Source organism: Lithobates pipiens, unplaced genomic scaffold (genome assembly GCF_037356315.1).
Source record: "Lithobates pipiens isolate NorthernLeopardFrog02 unplaced genomic scaffold, aLitPip1_a1.2 Scaffold_23, whole genome shotgun sequence".
NCBI classification, from domain to species: domain Eukaryota; kingdom Metazoa; phylum Chordata; class Amphibia; order Anura; family Ranidae; genus Lithobates; species Lithobates pipiens.
The window spans coordinates 336,094,483-336,114,975 of record NW_027507785.1 but is presented as its reverse complement, the minus strand read 5'-3'; the positions used below and the strand labels follow the sequence as shown (position 1 = coordinate 336,114,975).

At 48.2% G+C, this 20,493-nt stretch overlaps 1 protein-coding gene across 2 annotated transcripts; it reads right to left on the bottom strand.

Moving 5' to 3' along the window:
- Positions 1–2,058: 2,058 nt before the first annotated feature.
- LOC143926751 (selenoprotein Pb-like) lies at positions 2,059–17,714 on the bottom strand. 2 transcript variants are annotated; one of them, XM_077450798.1, is made up of 5 exons: positions 17,534–17,714; positions 12,574–12,778; positions 10,448–10,660; positions 7,446–7,587; positions 2,059–2,522 (listed from the first exon to the last, which is right to left on the bottom strand). In XM_077450798.1, exons 2-5 carry the CDS (start codon positions 12,774–12,776, stop codon positions 2,274–2,276), a joined length of 807 nt encoding a protein of 268 aa, XP_077306924.1. In that variant the 5' UTR covers positions 12,777–12,778; positions 17,534–17,714; the 3' UTR covers positions 2,059–2,273. The 2 variants fall into 2 exon arrangements, with proteins under 2 accessions (XP_077306924.1, XP_077306923.1); XM_077450797.1 differs by having other exon boundaries at positions 2,059–2,525; positions 17,534–17,711.
- Positions 17,715–20,493: the final 2,779 nt, after the last annotated feature.

Sequence of the window (20,493 nt, the reverse complement as noted above, 5' to 3'; positions counted from 1 at the left end):
TTCGGCGCTTTACCGACGTCGCTTTACCGTCGGTCTGCGGGCGCTAGCGGGGTGGTTTTAACCCCCGCTAGCGGCCGAAAAAGGGTTAAAACCGACCGCAAAGAGCCGCAACAGCGGCGCTTTGCCGCCGGTATTGCCGCGCTGTCCCATTGATGTCAATGGGTAGGAGCGGTTTAGGGGCGGTGAATACACCGCTCCTTCACCGCTCCATAGATGCGGCTAGCAGGACTTTTTTTACCGTCCTGCCAGCGCACCGCTCCAGTGTGAAAGCCCTCCGGCTTTCACACTGGAGTGAAAGGGCCCGGTTTTTTCAGGCGCTACACAGGCGCTATTTTTAGCGCTGTAACGCCTGAAAACCGCCCCAGTGTGAAAGGGGCCTAAGTAAAAAGGTGAGGCTGGTGGCATTGATATGCAAATAAAGGAGGCATTCATATGTATATCATGCCCCCTTGCAGTGAGGAGATGATGTGCTGTAACCTCTAGCAACCAATCAGTGAGCAGTATTATTGTACAGTAATCTCTAGCAACCAATTAACAACCTCTGTAACCTCTAGCAACCAATCAGTGAGCAGTATTACTGTACAGTAATCTCTAGCAACCAATTAACAACCTCTGTAACCTCTAGCAACTAGTCAGTGAGCGGTAATGTGTGCTGTAACCTCTAGCAACCAGTCAGTAAGCAGTAATGATATCCTGTAACCTCTAGCAACCGATCGCAATTGCTGCCTGAGCTGATACAGTAAATTGATTTTAAGTGTAGCTGCTATTTATTGTATGTCTCAGAGCAGGTGGAGAGTGAAATTGCATGGGGGGGGACCTCAAGAAAATGTATGCCCAGGGTCCAGTCAATATTAAAGACGGCTATGCGGCTACTAGCAAGGTGGACCTAATAAAGGGGGTCCAACCCGTTACTAGCGAGGTGGACCTAATAAAAGGGGGTCCAACCAGCTACTAGCAAGGGGGACCTAATAAAGGGGGTCCAACCCACTACTAGCAAGGGGGACTTAGTAAAGGGGGTCCAACCCACTACTAGTGAGGTGAACCTAATAATGGGGGTCAAACCCGCTACTAGCAAGGGGTACCCAATTATGGGGGTCCAACCTGCTACTAGCAAGGGAGACCTAATAAATGGGCTACAACCCGCTACTAGCAAGGGGAACCCAATATTAAAGACGGCTCTGCGGCTACTAGCAAGGAGGACCTAATAAAGGGAGTCAAACCCGCTACTAGCAAGGGGAACCTAATAATGGGGGTCCAACCTGCTACTAGCAAGGGGAACCTAATAATGGGGGTCCAACCTGCTACTAGCAAGGGGGACCTAATAATGGGGGTCAAACCCGCTACTAGCAAGGAGGATTTAATAAAGGGGGTCCAACCTGCTATTAGCAAGGGGGAACTAATAAAGTGGTTGGAGTTCTGCCGAAAACTCCAACTCACCACATTCTCCAACCACATCACTTCCGTTGACTCTCCAGCAGCAATAATTGGAGATTTGGACGAGTTGGCTGCTTTCACAGAAAATCAGGTAAGGAGGAAAAAAGTTGTCGCTGCCTTGCAGGCGGCCATGTTTTTGGTTAGTGTCGGGCAGACTAACAATGTCCAGTCATTGTATGGTGTACCGGAGTGTATACGCTGCCAGTCTTCTGTGAAAACAGGCAACTCGTCAAAATCTACAGTTATTGCTGCTGCAGAGTCACCGGAGTCACCGGAGTCGGCGGAGTGACGTGGTTGGAAATTTTGGCGAGCTGGAGTTTTCCGCAGAACACCAGTGAGTGTAAAGTTCCCAGCCAAGATGGCCTCCTGGGGTCCTCGTAGGTTACAGCGTCCAATTGGACAGCTGTCTTTTCTGAGCCCCTGACAAAGTCCACAGGGGGACTCCACACCATCTGTAATAATGGCACAGTGCCACCTACAGGAAGGCAGGAAACCTGCACCTGCCTACATACAGGTATGAATGTGAGATCGGGACTATAGATTGTAAACTCCCCTCGGGGGAGGGACTGATGTGAATGTACGAGGTGTAAAATGTTGGTGGTATATAAATAAATTAAAGGGACCTCACTGTCACAATATATTTTTATCAATAGAAAATGTAGTTATTTTTCCAATACAATATCACCAAAGGAAAGCCTGGTTTCCCCCCAATCTTTGCATTCCTTCATCGTGACAGAGATACCGCAGAATCCATATTCCCGCAGCAGAAACGCGTACATTGCTCCAGAAGAAGTAGACAGCTGAAGAGGTCCAATGGGCCAATATGGAGGTGCAAAGGATTATGGTCCGTGATTGTGGGTTGGATGATTAGACCTTTCACCCGCTTTTCCTTTGGATTTGATTGGGCGATGGGCTTTATTGTCAATATCTTCTTCCTGATTGGTTGGATGGTGAGGCCTGTGCCCGCCGCCGGTCCCGGGGCCCTTGCTGTGCCGGTCACCGGATTTATCATCTTCCTTGCTTGTTAGTTTATCCTTTCCCAGCGTTTCCGTCTTCTCCTCCGTGAGATTTTTAGGGGAAACTTCATTCTGCTGGGAGGGACAAGAGGAGCGGAAAATGCCGTCAAATATGGCGCCAAGATTATATATATATATATATATATATATATATATATATATATATAGAATGCGTTTCAGTGCTCAATGCTAAAGATAAAATTTTCCCACTTTAAATGATTTAAAATTCTAACGTAAAGCAATAAATAAACCAAAAATGTATTATATTGCATCTAATTCTTTTTTTTTTCCCCACAATAAATATTTATTAAAAGTAAAAGTGTTACATTATATATGGTAATATATAACTTGTATATATTGTGTATACAAACACAAACAATAACAACGTATACGAGCACAAGATAATCGTGATAGTAAGGTTCGGTTCACACAGGAGGCGGCACGACGCGGCACGACGCGGCACGACTTGCCGCGCCGCGACCTGACAAGTCGCCCCCGTTCTGTACTATGGAACCGTTCTAATAGGAGCGACTCAAGTCGCTCCGACTTAGAAAAAAGGTTCCTGTACTACTTTTAGGCGACCTCGGGGCGACTTTCATTGACTTCTATACAGAAGTCATTTGCAAGTCGCCGCTGAGGTCGCGGCAGGTCGCGGCGCGGCAAGTCGTGTCGCCCCCTGTGTGAACCGAGCCTAATGGTTAGAGTATTAAGTATTAGTATTAATATAACTAATAATAAAAATAATAACTAAGTATTAGTATTAATATAACTAATAATAATAATAACTAAGTATTAATATAACTAATAATAATAATAATAATAATAACTAAATATGAATATAACTAATAATAATAATAATACTAAGTATTAGTATAACTGATAATAATAATAATAATAATAATAACTAAGTATTAGTATTAATATAACTAATAATAACAAAATATTAATATAACTAATAATAATAATAATAATAATATAAACTAAGTATTAGTATTAATAACTGATAATAATAATAATAATAATAATAATAATAACTAAGTATTAGTATTAATATAACTAATAATAACAAAATATTAATATAACTAATAATAATAATAATAATAATATAAACTAAGTATTAGTATTAATATAACTGATAATAATAATAATAATAATAATAATAACTAAGTATTAGTATTAGGTAGAGTATTAAGTTTTGATTGTAAATAGAAATAAAAAATAAAAATATTAAGTTAGAAAACAAGTATCAATGTGGGGTAAAATACACAACTAAAATCCACACAAAATCAAATATCATTGCAGCTAATTCTTATATGTGATGGCTGCATTTGTATTCATTTTTTCGGCTTTCTTTATTATTTATTTATTTAACCACTGCAGCTGCAGTTTTACCCCTTTTATGACCGGAGCATTGTTTTGCTGTTCAGCACTCTGCTACTTTAACTGTTAATTACACATTAATAAACATTTATAGAATTTTTTTTCACATAAACAGAGCTTTCTTTTGGTGGTATTCGGTCACCACTGGGTTGTTGTTTTTTTTTGTTTTGTTTTTTTTGCAATATAAACTAAAAAAAAAGACAGAAAATTTTGAAAAAAATATATATATGTTTTACTTTATGCTATAAAACATATCCAATAAAATTAAAAAAAAAATTATTTATATATTACATATATATATATTGTATATACCAATATCTGTACCTGGAATTCAGTGTGTAAGTACACACCGGCACTCTTCCTACTTCAAATGCTGCCCCTCCTCCCATTACACACACAGCTATGTAGCAGTGATGTTGCAGCAGCTTCAGATTTCCTTTCTCACCTTCAGTGGCGACTTGTAGCCAGATCCCGAGTTTCCTCCACACCCAACTACAATAGAGCTACATGTGATCGGTGCGCCGGGGTCCTTATCGGCTGCATTGCAGGTCATGCATAGGGACTGATGCAGCAATCTTATTGGTCCAAATGCTGATGCAGAAATCTTTTCGCTCCTACAAATTTCTGGAACGGCTGTAACCTTCCCTGATTTGTACCTTAGCAATGGAAACATTGGATGCTGCAAAATCACTTGTGTCCCGTGACCATAATGGATACCAGTGGGCAAAGGATGGTGCAAAGTCTGGCACCACTGACGCGTTTAACTCAGGGATGGGCTTAATAGTAGAGGTGGTCTCTACCAAATAAACAGCGGACTTACTGCAGCTTCTAATGCACATGGTGAGAAGCTCACAGTGTGCAGTGATATCAGAGTAAGGCATTTCAGTCCAGGGGAGGAGCAGGTACACCTGTGCAAGACTGAAGGGGAGAAGCTTCTACACCTGTGCAAGACTGAAGGGGAGGAGCCGCTACACCTGTGCAAGACTGAAGGGGAGGAGCTGGTACACCTGTGCAAGACTGAAGGGGAGGAGCCGCTACACCTGTGCAAGACTGAAGGGGAGGAGCCGCTACACCTGTGCAAGACTGAAGGGGAGGAGCCGCTACACCTGTGCAAGACTGAAGGGGAGGAGCCTCTACACCTGTGCAAGACTGAAGGGGAGGAGCCTCTACACCTGTGCAAGACTGAAGGGGAGGAGCCGCTACACCTGTGCAAGACTGAAGGGGAGGAGCTGGTACACCTGTGCAAGACTGAAGGGGAGGAGCCACTACACCTGTGCAAGACTGAAGGGGAGGATCCACTACACTTGTACAAGACTGAAGGGGAGGAGCCTCTACACCTGTGCAAGACTGAAGGGGAGGAGCCTCTACACCTGTGCAAGACTGAAGGGGAGGAGCCGCTACACCTGTGCAAGACTGAAGGGGAGGAGCTGGTACACCTGTGCAAGACTGAAGGGGAGGAGCCACTACACCTGTGTACGACTGAAGGGGAGGAGCCACTACACCTGTACAAGACTGAAGGGGAGGAGCCGATACACCTGTGCAAGACTGAAGGGGAGGAGCCACTACACCTGTGCAAGACTGAAGGGGAGGAGCCACTACACCTGTACAAGACTGAAGGGGAGGAGCCTCTACACCTGTGCATGACTGAAGGCAGGGCTGTCTTTAAGGCAGGGCAAAAGGGGAAGCTGCCCAGGGCCCTGACATTGTTGTGGGGCCCAAAGCAGCTGCCTCATACTTGCCAACTATACCAGTTTAAATTCCCTTGAAGTTTTAGTCCTGTGCTGTGTCCTGATATCTCAATGTGAGGTGATGGTGCTAGTGCTGCCCAGCTCTGCCTTATTGTGTACAGTGGACTCACCTGCAGACCTGTGTTTACATGTAAATAACCATCATTCATATGTAAATAGCAATAGCATTTATAAATAGTTGCGGCCGGCGGCATTGATATGTAAATAAAGGCGGCATTCATATGTATATCATGCCCCCTTGCAGTGAGGAGATGATGTGCTGTAACCTCTAGCAACCAATCAGTGAGCAGTATTACTGTACAACCAATTAACAAGCAGAAAGCATTTGCTGTAACCTCTAGCAACAAATCAGTGAGTGGTAATGTGTGCTTTAACCTCTAGCAACCAGTCAGTAAGCAGTAATGATATGCTGTAACCTCTGGCAACCAATCACAATTGCTGTCTGATCTGATACAGTAAAATGATTTTAAGTCTAGCTGCTATTTATTGTATGTCTCAGACCAGGTGGTGTGTGTGTGGGGGTGGGGGGAAGAAAATTTATGCCCAGGGTTCAGTCAATATTAAAGACGGCTCTGACTGAAGGGGAGGAGCTGCTACACCTGTGCATGACTGAAGGGGAGGAGCCAATAAACCTGTAAAAGACTGAAGGGGAGGAGCAGGCACACCTGTGCAAGACTGAAGGGGAGGAGCCGCTTTACCTGTGCAAGACTGAAGGGGAGGAACCAGTACACCTGTGCAAGACTGAAGGGGAGGAGCCGCTACACCCATGCAAGACTGAAGGGGAGGAGCAGCTACACCTGTGCAAGACTTAAGGGGGAGGAGCCAATAAATCTGTAAAAGACTGAAGGGTAGGAGCTGCTACACCTGTGCAAGGCTGAAGGGGAGGAGCCAGTACACCTGTGCAAGATTGAAGGGGAGGAGCCGCTACACCTGTGTAAGACTGAAGGAGAGGAGCCAATAAACCTGTAAAAAACTGAAGGGGAGGAGCTGGTGCACCTGTGCAAGACTGAAGGGGAGGAGCCGCTACACCTGTGCAAGGCTGAAGGGTAGGAGCCGCTACACCTGTGCAAGACTGAAGGGGAGGAGCCAATAAACCTGTAAAAAACTGAAGGGGAGGAGCTGGTGCACCTGTGCAAGACTGAAGGGGAGGAGCCGCTACACCTGTGCAAGGCTGAAGGGTAGGAGCCGCTACACCTGTGCAAGACTGAAGGGGAGGAGCCAGTACACCTGTGCAAGGATGAAGGGGAGGAGCTACTACACCTGTGTAAGACTGAAGGAGAGGAGCCAATAAACCTGTAAAAAAGTGAAGGGGAGGAGCTGGTGCACCTGTGCAAGACTGAAGGGGGAGGAGCCGCTACACCTGTGCAAGGCTGAAGGGTAGGAGCCGCTACACCTGTGCAAGACTGAAGGGGAGGAGCCAGTACACCTGTGCAAGGATGAAGGGGAGGAGCTACTACACCTGTGTAAGACTGAAGGGGAGGAGCCAATAAACCTGTAAAAAACTGAAGGGGAGGAGCTCGTACACCCGTGCAAGACTGAAGGGGAGGAGCCAGTACACCTGTGCAAGGATGAAGGGGAGGAGCTACTACACCTGTGTAAGACTGAAGGGGAGGAGCCGCTACACCTGTGCAAGGCTGAAGGGGAAGACCAGAGATCAGATTGAAGGCCTTGGGTGAAATACAAGGGAGGAGCCAGGGGAGATTTGTGTTCTGACAATGTGGACTAATAAAGTTATTTGAAACCACTGGTATTTTTTTATGTAGTAGTAGCATTTTGTTTGAACATATTTCCAGTGATTAGTTGGCTGATGTCATCCTCTGCGAAGCAATGATTCGCCCCACAGAGGGAGCGGCGCGTTAGCGCTTACCTTGGCGTTCCAGGTGACATTGGCGTAGAAGCTGCAGTTCTGGCAATAGTCTTCATAGTACGTGGTGTTAATGGCCGCCTCTACGAAGGGGAAGTGGAGGTAGCTGTAAGGCAGCCGGATATGAAAGGTGAGGCGTCCACATCTGGGGGCAGAAGAGAAGAAATACATTTCTGGAACAAGACGTGGGGAGGAACCACGGGGTGGAGATCACAGGGTGGAAGACCATGGGGTCTACTTCTAAAGAAGCTGAGCCATTGCAAAATGAAACCAGATTTTACTTACTATGCTGATTTCCTAGGATTATCAGCTCCATCTAGTGGTCATAATGCAGAATTATCTTTATTGAGGTATTTTACTGCATTGTGTCCTCTAGATGGAGCCGATAATCCTAGAAATGCAACCGATTAAAGAAGATCTATCATTATATTCTTCTTTATTCTTTACTGTTCTGTTCCCTATGGGACGAAATATATGTAATAGCTTCTCCCATATTGCTAGATTTTTGAGCACTTTCCTGAGACAAGCAGTGGCCACAGTCTCTGATCATCCCCCGTACCATGTCTGCAGTCTCTGATCATCCCCCGTACCATGTCTGCAGTCTCTGATCATCTCCTGTACTATGTCTGCAGTCTCTGATCATCTCCTGTACTATGTCTGCAGTCTCTGATCATCTCCTGTATTATGTCTACAGTCTCTGATCATCTCCTGTACTATGTCTACAGTCTCTGATCATCTCCTGTACCATGTCTGCAGTTTCTGATCATCTCCTGTACCATGTCTGCAGTCTCTGATCATCTCCTGTATCATGTCTGCAGTCTCTGATCATCTCCTGTACCATGTCTGCAGTCTCTGACCATCTCCTGTACTATGTCTGCAGTCTCTAACCATCTCCTGTATCATGTCTGCAGTCTCTGACCATCTCCTGTACTATGTCTACAGTCTCTGATCATCTCCTGTACCATGTCTGCAGTCTCTGATCATCTCCTGTACTATGTCTGCAGTCTCTGATCATCTCCTGTATCATGTCTGCAGTCTCTGACCATCTCCTGTACTATGTCTACAGTCTCTAACCATCTCCTGTACTATGTCTACAGTCTCTGATCATCTCCTGTACTATGTCTGCAGTCTCTGATCATCTCCTGTACTATGTCTGCAGTCTCTGACCATCTCCTGTACTATGTCTACAGTCTCTAACCATCTCCTGTATTATGTCTGCAGTCTCTGATCATCTCCTGTATCATGTCTGCAGTCTCTGATCATCTCCTGTACTATGTCTACAGTCTCTAACCCTCTCCTGTACTATGTCTGCAGTCTCTGATCATCTCCTGTACCATGTCTGCAGTCTCTGACCATCTCCTGTATTATGTCTGCAGTCTCTGACCATCTCCTGTATCATGTCTGCAGTCTCTGACCATCTCCTGTACCATGTCTACAGTCTCTGACCATCTCCTGTACCATGTCTACAGTCTCTGACCATCTCCTGTATTATGTCTGCAGTCTCTGACCATCTCCTGTATCATGTCTGCAGTCTCTGACCATCTCCTGTACCATGTCTACAGTCTCTGACCATCTCCTGTACCATGTCTACAGTCTCTGACCATCTCCTGTACCATGTCTGCAGTCTCTGACCATCTCCTGTACTATGTCTGCAGTCTCTGACCATCTCCTGTATCAAGTCTGCAGTCTCTGATCATCTCCTGTACCATGTCTGCAGTCTCTGATCATCTCCTGTACCATGTCTGCAGTCTCTGATCATCTCCTGTACCATGTCTGCAGTCTCTGATCATCTCCTGTACCATGTCTGCAGTCTCTGACCATCTCCTGTATCATGTCTGCAGTCTCTGATCATCTCCTGTAGTATGTCTGCAGTCTCTGATCATCACCTGTACCATGTCTGCAGTCTCTGACCATCTCCTGTATTATGTCTGCAGTCTCTGACCATCTCCTGTATCATGTCTGCAGTCTCTGACCATCTCCTGTACCATGTCTACAGTCTCTGATCATCTCCTGTACCATGTCTACAGTCTCTGACCATCTCCTGTACCATGTCTACAGTCTCTGATCATCTCCTGTACCATGTCTGCAGTCTCTGACCATCTCCTGTACTATGTCTGCAGTCTCTGACCATCTCCTGTATCATGTCTGCAGTCTCTGACCATCTCCTGTATCATGTCTGCAGTCTCTGATCATCTCCTGTACCATGTCTGCAGTCTCTGATCATCTCCTGTACCATGTCTGCAGTCTCTGATCATCTCCTGTACCATGTCTGCAGTCTCTGATCATCTCCTGTACCATGTCTGCAGTCTCTGATCATCTCCTGTACCATGTCTGCAGTCTCTGACCATCTCCTGTATCATGTCTGCAGTCTCTGATCATCTCCTGTAGTATGTCTGCAGTCTCTGATCATCTCCTGTACCATGTCTGCAGTCTCTGACCATCTCCTGTATTATGTCTGCAGTCTCTGACCATCTCCTGTATCATGTCTGCAGTCTCTGATCATCTCCTGTACCATGTCTACAGTCTCTGACCATCTCCTGTACCATGTCTACAGTCTCTGACCATCTCCTGTACCATGTCTACAGTCTCTGATCATCTCCTGTACCATGTCTGCAGTCTCTGACCATCTCCTGTACTATGTCTGCAGTCTCTGACCATCTCCTGTATCATGTCTGCAGTCTCTGATCATCTCCTGTACCATGTCTGCAGTCTCTGATCATCTCCTGTACTATGTCTACAGTCTCTGATCATCTCCTGTATCATGTCTGCAGTCTCTGATCATCTCCTGTACTATGTCTGCAGTCTCTGATCATCTCCTGTACTATGTCTGCAGTCTCTGATCATCTCCTGTACCATGTCTGCAGTCTCTGATCATCTCCTGTACCATGTCTGCAGTCTCTGATCATCTCCTGTACCATGTCTGCAGTCTCTGATCATCTCCTGTAGTATGTCTGCAGTCTCTGATCATCTCCTGTGGCTCTGTGTGTCTTGCAGTCACCATTCACCTGTCATAGATGAGGAAGTCGTCCTTACTTCCATCCAGAATCTCCCACACATCCTCCTGATTGGGTAGTTGCTCGTATACGGGGACCCTCGCTGGCGCCTGAGCTGCCAGTTTGGGGTGCAGAAGCCGGGAGAGGGAGCTCTGGTCATTGACAATGATGTAGCTGATGTTGGTCAGCCCCTGATTGGTCAGCTTGTCACGCAGCGGGCCCATGCTGAAAGAGACATTTAAATTGTTACAAATAGTCTTCTCATCTGCTATGATCAATGTTTGCAAATTCACGTTCTCTGACTGGATGAGGAGGAGAGGCAAGGCAGTGACATCACAATCTCCATCTCATCCAATCAGAGAATGCCTTTCCATATATTGAGAAAACATAACTTTAAACGAATGACCTGTAAATGCTTTTAAAGCGTCTCCTATGGACAATGTGGGGCGTGTTTGGTATCTACTTACTCTACACGACCTCCACTTCTATGTTTTATCACAATATTGGGCATTATATTGTGCGTGCGCCAAGATAAGTCTGAGAGTTTTTTGGGGGTTTTTTTTCTGTAGCGAAAACATAGATTGAACATTAGCACAAGTATCAAAATGCTTCATGGAAAAATCCCACTGGGCCAAAACTATACCAAAAGGTGGAAGAAAAAGAAAAGTAATTTAAAAAAAAGTACAAATTTATTATTACATTCAAATCATGTATTATCAGCTACCATCCAGTCAAAAGGAGTACATGTATAACTAAATATGTGAAAGAAGACGGATGGATCAACGCGTTTCGCTGAGAAAAAGACCTTCTTCAGGATCCACTTTCTTGCCTTCAATATAACAGATGGTAGTCATAAATTGTTTGCTGGACAACATTCCTTATCCGCAGGTACCGGCCATTCAAATTCATACAAAATAGAACAGAATTTACATCTCAGGAGCCTATAAACAGAAAGCTGAAGACCCCCCCCCCCCAAAAAAAACAGCACTAATCAACCACGGTCACCCCAAAGAAACAATTCCTTCTGCAAGTCCTCCCCAAAAATGCTCAATTTTCACAGTTCAAATTCCCCTCCCAGCACATATTTTTGCCTCACAATCCCACCTTCCACCTCCAACCCCCCCCCCCCCCCAATTCCTCACAAATCACTCCTCCTAGCACACATCCTCTTTCCTTCCAAATCCTAGGATACATTTTCCCCCAAAATCTCCCTTCCTGGGGTAAACCCTCCCCCAAATTAACCCTCCTAGCATAAATCCTCCCCCAAGTCCCCACTCATAACATAAATCCCCCCCCCCCCACCAAATCCCCACTCCAAGTACAAATTCAGTCCCCACTTCTAGCTTCACCTTCCCCACAAATCCCTACTCCTAGTACACATCCTCTCCCCCAATCCCTCCTAGTACAAATCTCCTTCCTAGTACAAAATTCCCCCCCCCCTCCTAGTACAAATCTCCCTCCCAGTATAAATATTCCCCCCAAGTCCCCACTTTTAGCTTCACCTTTCCCACAAATTCCTACTCCTAGTACACATCCTCTCCCACAATCTCCCCTAGTACAAATCCCCTTCCTAGTACAAATATCCCCCCATCCCCCTCCTAGTACAAATATATCCCTCCCCCAATCCCCCTCCTAGCACAAATCTCATCAAACCCCCCTCCTATCTCCATAACTTCCCCCTCCCAGTGCAAATCAACCCCCCCATTCCCCTGCTAGCACAAATCTCCTAAAATTCCCTCTCCTAGCACAAATCCCCTCAAACCCCCCTCATAGTGCAAATCCCCTCAAATTCCCACCCCTATCTCCATAACTTCCCCCTCCTAAATCCCCCTGCCAGTGCAAATCAACCCCCCCCATTCCCCTCCTAGCACAAATCCCCTCAAACCCCCTCCTTGTGCAAATCCCCTCAAACTCCCACCCCTATCTCCATAACTTCCCCCTCCTAAATCCCCCTCCCAGTGAAAATCGACCCCCCCAATTCCCCCTCCTAGTACAAATCCCCCCCTCCCCCAATCCACCCTCCTGGCACAATTCCCTCTAAACCCATACTCTTAGGACAAACCCCTCCTAATTATCTTTCCCAGCACAAATCCCTACCATCCCCCCTCCCCTGCTCCTCTTATGAGAGAGTGACTTACTTTGCAGCCTGTACGAGGCAGAAGCCACAACTGGCCTGTAGGAGAGCGACCACAGTGACCTGTCCGTACGAGAGTAGCATGGGCACTTCACTCCCGATGGTCCACAGAGGAGCCGGCTTACAGATTGTCGTCTGATTATCTGCTGAGGAAACCAAACCTGAGAGACCCAGAAGGGTGATGAGAAAAAGAGACGATCCCTCCATGTCTGCAAAGAAAATGCAATTCGGTCACCACAAAGAGAACATTGTCGTTAGTCCTTCAAAGCATCAGAGGGGTTCCCACCATCCCTGTGCTGAGTTCCCGGGTCTGTACCCCCGCTGTGCCCATTATGAGGGGTCCCCACCATCCCTGTGCTGAGTTCCCGGGTCTGTACACCCACTGTGCCCATTATGAGGGGTTCCCATCATCCCTGTGCTGAGTTCCCGGGTCTGTACCCCCGCTGTGCCCATTATGAGGGGTTCCCACCATCCCTGTGCTGAGTTCCCGGGTCTGTACACCCGCTGTGCCCATTATGAGGGGTTCCCACCATCCCTGTGCTGAGTTCCCAGGTCTGTACACCCGCTGTGCCCATTATGAGGGGTTCCCACCATCCCTGTGCTGAGTTCCCGGGTCTGTACACCCGCTGTGCCCATTATGAGGGTTCCCACTATCCCTGTGCTGTGTTCCCGGGTCTGTACACTCGCTGTGCCAATTATGAGGGGTTCCCACCATCCCTGTGCTGAGTTCCCGGGTCTGTACACCCGCTGTGCCCATTATGAGGGTTCCCACTATCCCTGTGCTGAGTTCCCGGGTCTGTACACCCGCTGTGCCCATTATGAGGGGTTCCCACCATCCCTGTGCTGAGTTCCCGGGTCTGTACACCCGCTGTGCCCATTATGAGGGGTTCCCACCATCCCTGTGCTGAGTTCCCGGGTCTGTACACCCGCTGTGCCCATTATGAGGGGTTCTCACCATCCCTGTGCTGAGTTCCCGGGTCTGTACCCCCGCTGTGCCCATTATGAGGGGTTCCCACCACCATCCCTGTGCTGAGTTCCCGGGTCTGTACACCCGCTGTGCCCATTATGAGGGGTTCTCACCATCCCTGTGCTGAGTTCCTGGGTCTGTACACCCGCTGTGCCCATTATGAGGGGTTCTCACCATCCCTGTGCTGAGTTCCCGGGTCTGTACACCCGCTGTGCCCATTATGAGGGGTTCCCACCACCATCCCTGTGCTGAGTTCCCGGGTCTGTACACCCGCTGTGCCCATTATGAGGGGTTCCCACCACCATCCCTGTGCTGAGTTCCCGGGTCTGTACACCCGCTGTGCCCATTATGAGGGGTTCCCACCATCCCTGTGCTGAGTTCCCGGGTCTGTACACCCGCTGTGCCCATTATGAGGGGTTCTCACCATCCCTGTGCTGAGTTCCCGGGTCTGTACACCCGCTGTGCCCATTATGAGGGGTTCCCACCATCCCTGTGCTGAGTTCCCGGGTCTGTACACCCGCTGTGCCCATTATGTGGGGTTCCCACCACCATCCCTGTGCTGAGTTCCCGGGTCTGTACACCCGCTGTGCCCATTATGAGGGGTTCCCACCATCCCTGTGCTGAGTTCCCGGGTCTGTACCCCCGCTGTGCCCATTATGAGGGGTTCCCACCACCATCCCTGTGCTGAGTTCCCGGGTCTGTACACCCGCTGTGCCCATTATGAGGGGTTCCCACCATCCCTGTGCCGAGTTCCCGGGTCTGTACACCCGCTGTGCCCATTATGAGGGGTTCCCACCATCCCTGTGCTGAGTTCCCGGGTCTGTACACCCGCTGTGCCCATTATGAGGGGTTCCCACCATCCCTGTGCTGAGTTCCCGGGTCTGTACACCCACTGTGCCCATTATGAGGGGTTCCCACCATCCCTGTGCTGAGTTCCCGGGTCTGTACACCCGCTGTGCCCATTATGAGGGGTTCCCACCATCCTTGTGCTGAGTTCCCGGGTCTGTACACCCGCTGTGCCCATTATGAGGGGTTCCCACCATCCATGTGCTGAGTGCCCGGGTCTGTACACCCGCTGTGCCCATTATAAGGGGTTCCCACCATCCCTGTGCTGAGTTCCCGGGTCTGTACACCCGCTGTGCCCATTATGAGGGGTTCCCACCATCCCTGTGCTGAGTTCCCGGGTCTGTACACCTGATGTGCCCATTATGTATCTATACCAGGCATGTCCAAAGTGCGGCCCGCGGGCCAGTTTTAAAGCCACAAGCACTGCTCAGGACTAAGGACGAGCTCGGGCGTGTTCACAACTCCACGTGCCCGAGCCCACCGGGAAGCTGACAGCGCGCGACATCAATCACAGGCACTGAGACATTCCTGGTCCACAGCCGCAGAGATCTGGAAATGTCTCAGTGCCTGTGATTGATGCCACGCGCTGTCAGCTTCCTGGGGGGCTCGGGCACGTGGAGTTGTGAACACGTCTGAGCTCGTCCTTAGTCCTGAGCAGTGCTTGTGGATTTGTGGGGGACACAAAAGAGATAAATATCCAAATGACCAGTGGGGCCGTATTAAAACTGGCCCGCGGGCCGGACTTTGGACATGCCTGGTATAGAGCGTAGCTGAGTCCATTGCAGACTATAGAAAGGATTTTGTTCTCTATTTAATTATTGTGTTTTTCTGGCAGACGCGTTTCGTCCTTAGTCCTGAGCGGGGAATGGGGATTCGTTGGGGGCCACAACAGATATTATATATATCCAAATCTTTTCTTCTTTTCTCAAAAGTTTTGCGATCAAAATATTTAGTAAATACTTTAAACATTTGAGATAATTGTAACATATGACAAAATATATTACATATGTTAAATATGAGGTACATGCGCATAGTTTATACAGGTGCAGGAAATGAACACTGATACTGATACTCTGAATACAGATCTTAAATATCTCTATATAATTCTGAATACTTGTATATGAGATGAGGAGATTTCCCAGATAAAAGCTTGGTGGGCGGGGTTTTGGTTTAACATGTCGCATTCACAATTCATTGCTTCAAAAGTTGTTATCATTCGTTTTACACCAATGGAGGTCAAATCTCTTGGTATTGGGGGCCTCAAGTGACATCACCGGAGAGCTACATATAATAATTAGTGAATGTAATGCTACAGAAAGAAGTCAGAGACTGCAGACATAGTACAGGAGATGATCAGAGACTGCGGACATAGTACAGGAGATGATCAGAGACTGCAGACATAGTACAGGAGATGATCAGAGACTGCAGACATAGTACAGGAGATGATCAGAGACTGCAGACATAGTACAGGAGATGATCAGAGACTGCAGACATAGTACAGGAGATGATCAGAGACTGCAGACATAATACAGGAGATGATCAGAGACTGTGGACATAGTACAGGAGATGGTCAGAGACTGCGGACATAGTACAGGAGATGATCAGAGACTGCAGACATAGTACAGGAGATGATCAGAGACTGCAGACATAGTACAGGAGATGATCAGAGACTGCAGACATGATACAGGAGATGATCAGAGGCTGCAGACATGATACAGGAGATGATCAGAGACTGCAGACATAGTACAGGAGATGATCAGAGACTGCAGACATGATACAGGAGATGATCAGAGACTGCAGACATAGTACAGGAGATGATCAGAGACTGCAGACATAGTACAGGAGATGATCAGAGACTGCAGACATAGTACAGGAGATGATCAGAGACTGCAGACATAGTACAGGAGATGATCAGAGACTGCAGACATAGTACAAGAGATGATCAGAGACTGCAGACATAGACAGGAGATGATCAGAGACTGCAGACATAATACAGGAGATGATCAGAGACTGCAGACATAGTACAGGAGATGATCAGAGACTGCAGACATAGTACAGGAGATGATCAGAGACTGCAGACATGATACAGGAGATGATCAGAGACTGCAGACATAGTACAGGAGATGATCAGAGACTGCAGACATAGTACAGGAGACGATCAGAGACTGCAGACATGGTACAGGAGATGATCAGAGACTGCAGACATGATACAGGAGATGATCAGAGACTGCAGACATAGTACAGAAGATGATCAGAGACTGCAGACATAGTACAGGAGATGATCAGAGACTGCAGACATAGTACAGGAGATGATCAGAGACTGCAGACATAGTACAGGAGATGATCAGAGACTGCGGACATAATACAGGAGATGATCAGAGACTGCAGACATAGTACAGGAGATGATCAGCGACTCCGGACATAGTACAGTAGATGATCAGAGACTGCAGATATAGTACAGGAGATGATCAGAGACTCCGGACATAGTACAGTAGATGATCAGAGACTGCAGACATAGTACAGGAGATGATCAGAGACTGCAGACATAGTACAAGAGATGATCAGAGACTGCAGACATAGGACAGGAGATGATCAGAGACTGCAGACATAGTACAGGAGATGATCAGAGACTGCAGACATAGTACAGGAGATGATCAGAGACTGCAGACATGATACAGGAGATGATCAGAGACTGCAGACATGATACAGGAGATGATCAGAGACTGCAGACATAGTACAGGAGATGATCAGAGACTGCAGACATAGTACAGGAGATGATCAGAGACTCCGGACATAGTACAGGAGATGATCAGAGACTGCAGATATAGTACAGGAGATGATCAGAGACTGTAGACAAAGTACAGGAGATGGTCAGAGACTGCGGACATAGTACAGGAGATGATCAGAGACTGCAGACATAGTACAGGAGATGATCAGAGACTGTAGACAAAGTACAGGAGATGGTCAGAGACTGCGGACATAGTACAGGAGATGATCAGAGACTGCAGATATAGTACAGGAGATGATCAGAGACTGCAGACATAGTACAGGAGATGATCAGAGACTGCGGACATAGTACAGGAGATGGTCAGAGACTGCGGACATAGTACACATAGGACTTCTTGCACTTTCTGTATGTCGTCAGACTTACCCCAATGATTTATCTCGGCTCTTCCAAACTCACTTTAGTAAATTGCCCCAATGAGGGGATATCAGGGGGTCAGTCAGCGGGTGTTGAAGGTGAATGAGAATCCGATATGATGTCCCCGTTCCCCTGCAGAGTGTCCTTGTACCTCCAGCTGCCCACCCTCCCCCCGCTCACCCTCCTGTGGTCCTCCCTCCAGCAGATCCTCTGTACAAGGTCTACAGATGGAATGTTTTTGGGACTTTTCCCTCTGCTCCTCCCTGGGGGGTGTGTATGTGGGGGGAGGGGCAGATTGGGGTCCAGTGAAATGTCTAATTGAAAGACAGACAAATATTTTTCATGTGACACGAATGGAATCGCCTTCAGAATGAAGTATAATATATATATTATATTTTCCCTGGATTCCCCTTCCCCCATCAACATGCCAATGACATCATTAAATAAAATCGATACTTTTACCATTACATAACGTATTAAAGATCTAATGATGTCATCACCGGGTCTCTGCGCTTCTCTATGCAATGGGGGCAGATCATGGCTGGTGGGAGGGGCCGGCAGGGGGCAGATCATGGTTGGTGGGAGGGGCCAGCAGGGGGAAGATCATGGTTGGTGGGGGGGGCCAGCAGGGAGCCGTACATAGAGTCCTGACAAGATCCCAGCCCCCCCACCCCCGGCCTCAGTACTCCTCCCAGTCCTGAAATGAATGCAGAGTATGTAAAATAAAAGAAATGGGGCTTATTCTTGATTTGGATGATTGGTTCTCCTGTGAGGTCGGTGAGAAGCGCACCCCCATATCAGAGGAATTCATTCCACAAAGGATCCTGACAAGTCACAATATACAGCAATAGTATCATTATTCACAAAGCTCCGCCTCTTATCATTAAAATCCTGTCCCTGAGCTCCAACCAGTGACTGTGCCTAGTCTGAGATGATGTCATCAATCTGCTGCAGGAGGGGGTGGCATTTCCTCAGTCTCCCCTCCCCCAGTGATCAGACTGTATATTGTAACTTTGTAGAAGGGGGAGGAGTCATTTCCTCAGTCTCCCCTCCCCCAGTGATCAGACTGTATATTGTAACTTTGTAGGAGAAGGGGGAGGAGTCATTTCCTCAGTCTCCCCTCCCCCAGTGATCAGACTGTATATTGTAACTTTGTAGGAGAAGGGGGAGGAGTCATTTCCTCAGTCTCCCCTCCCCCAGTGATCAGACTGTACATTGTAACTTTGTAGAAGGGGGAGGAGTCATTTCCTCAGTCTCCCCTCCCCCAGTGATCAGACTGTACATTGTAACTTTGTAGGAGGAGGGGGCATTTCAAGGATCTCAATCTAGGAAGTAGGTTGTGACCCTGGATGATGCTTGAACAAAGATGGTGCCGTTCTTCTGGAGAGGAAGTCATGGTCGGGGGGTAGCTGTGATCTCATAGGGATCTCACATGTAATAACTCGGAGAAGAGGAATAATAGGGCGCCGGGGCGGCTGTAATAATGAAATCAGGAATATTAAATCTGATATTTTGCTCTTCTCAGCACAGAACATTTGGGGGCGGGGTTTCCCAGGCAGTGGGCGGGGCCTGTGCAGATTATTATCCAGCGGCCGGTGAATTTTGGACGCGGTGGTGACAAATATTTGCCGAGGTTATCGCTGCTCTTTGCTCCACAATGCAATGAAAACACAAAAAAAACAAGACCCCCCCCTCCCCCCCAAATGAACCCGCCTCACCCCCGATGTGTCATAAGAGAATTTAATCAAAAATAGAGCCGCTGTGAATGGCGGCCAATCAGCTTCCATCCTTCATTGTCAAAGCTTAACTGAACACACTGGAGATGGAAGCTGATTGGTCGGCATCCACAGCGGCTCCGGATTCTCTCTGCTCCAGTTTTAGTGAATTCCTCCCGAGTTCTTCTTACTTTTCAGAGATTCGTCTTCATAAAAAGATTTATATTTCCTCTATAAGGACCGTTCCCAAAATCACATCCCTCCCTGTGTTGTATGAGACCAATAAATGTCTATATAGGCACGGGACACGCCCCCTTACGGCCTTACGGACCCCAGAGACACACCCCCTTCTGGACCCCAGAGACATGCCCCCTTCTGGACCCCAGAGACATGCTCCCTTCCGGACCCCAGAGACACGCCCCCTTCCGGACCCCAGAGACACGCCCCCTTCCGGACCCCAGAGAAAAGCCCCCTTCTGGACCCCAGAGACATGACCCCTTCCGGACCCCAGAGACACACCCCCTTCTGGACCGCAGAGACACGCCCCTTCCGGACCCCAGAGACATGCTCCCTTCCGGACCCCAGAGAAAAGCCCCCCTTCTGGACCCAAGAGACACGCCCCCTTCCGGACCCCAGAGACACGCCCCCTTCCGGACCCCAGAGACACGCCCCCTTCCGGACCCCAGAGACACGCCCCATTCTGGACCCCAGAGACACGCCCCCTTCTGGACCGCAGAGACACGCCCCTTCCGGACCCCAGAGAAAAGCCCCCTTCTGGACCCCAGAGACACACACCTTTCTGGACCCCAGAGACACGCCCCCTTCTGGACCCCAGAGACACACCCCCTTCCGGACCACAGAGACACACCCCTTCTGGACCCCAGAGACACGCCCCCTTCTGGACTCCAGAGACACACCCCCTTCCGGACTCCAGAGACATGTCCCCTTCCGGACCACAGAGACACACCCCCTTCCGGACCACAGAGACACACCCCCTTCCGGACTCTAGAGACATGTCCCCTTCCGGACCACAGAGACACACCCCCTTCTGGACCCCAGAGACACACCCCCTTCCGGACTCCAGAGACATGTCCCCTTCCGGACCACAGAGACACACCCCCTTCTGGACCCCAAAGACACACCCCCTTCTGGACTCCAGAGACACACCCCCTTCCGGACTCCAGAGACACACCCCCTTCCGGACTCCAGAGACATGTCCCCTTCCGGACCACAGAGACACACCCCCTTCTGGAC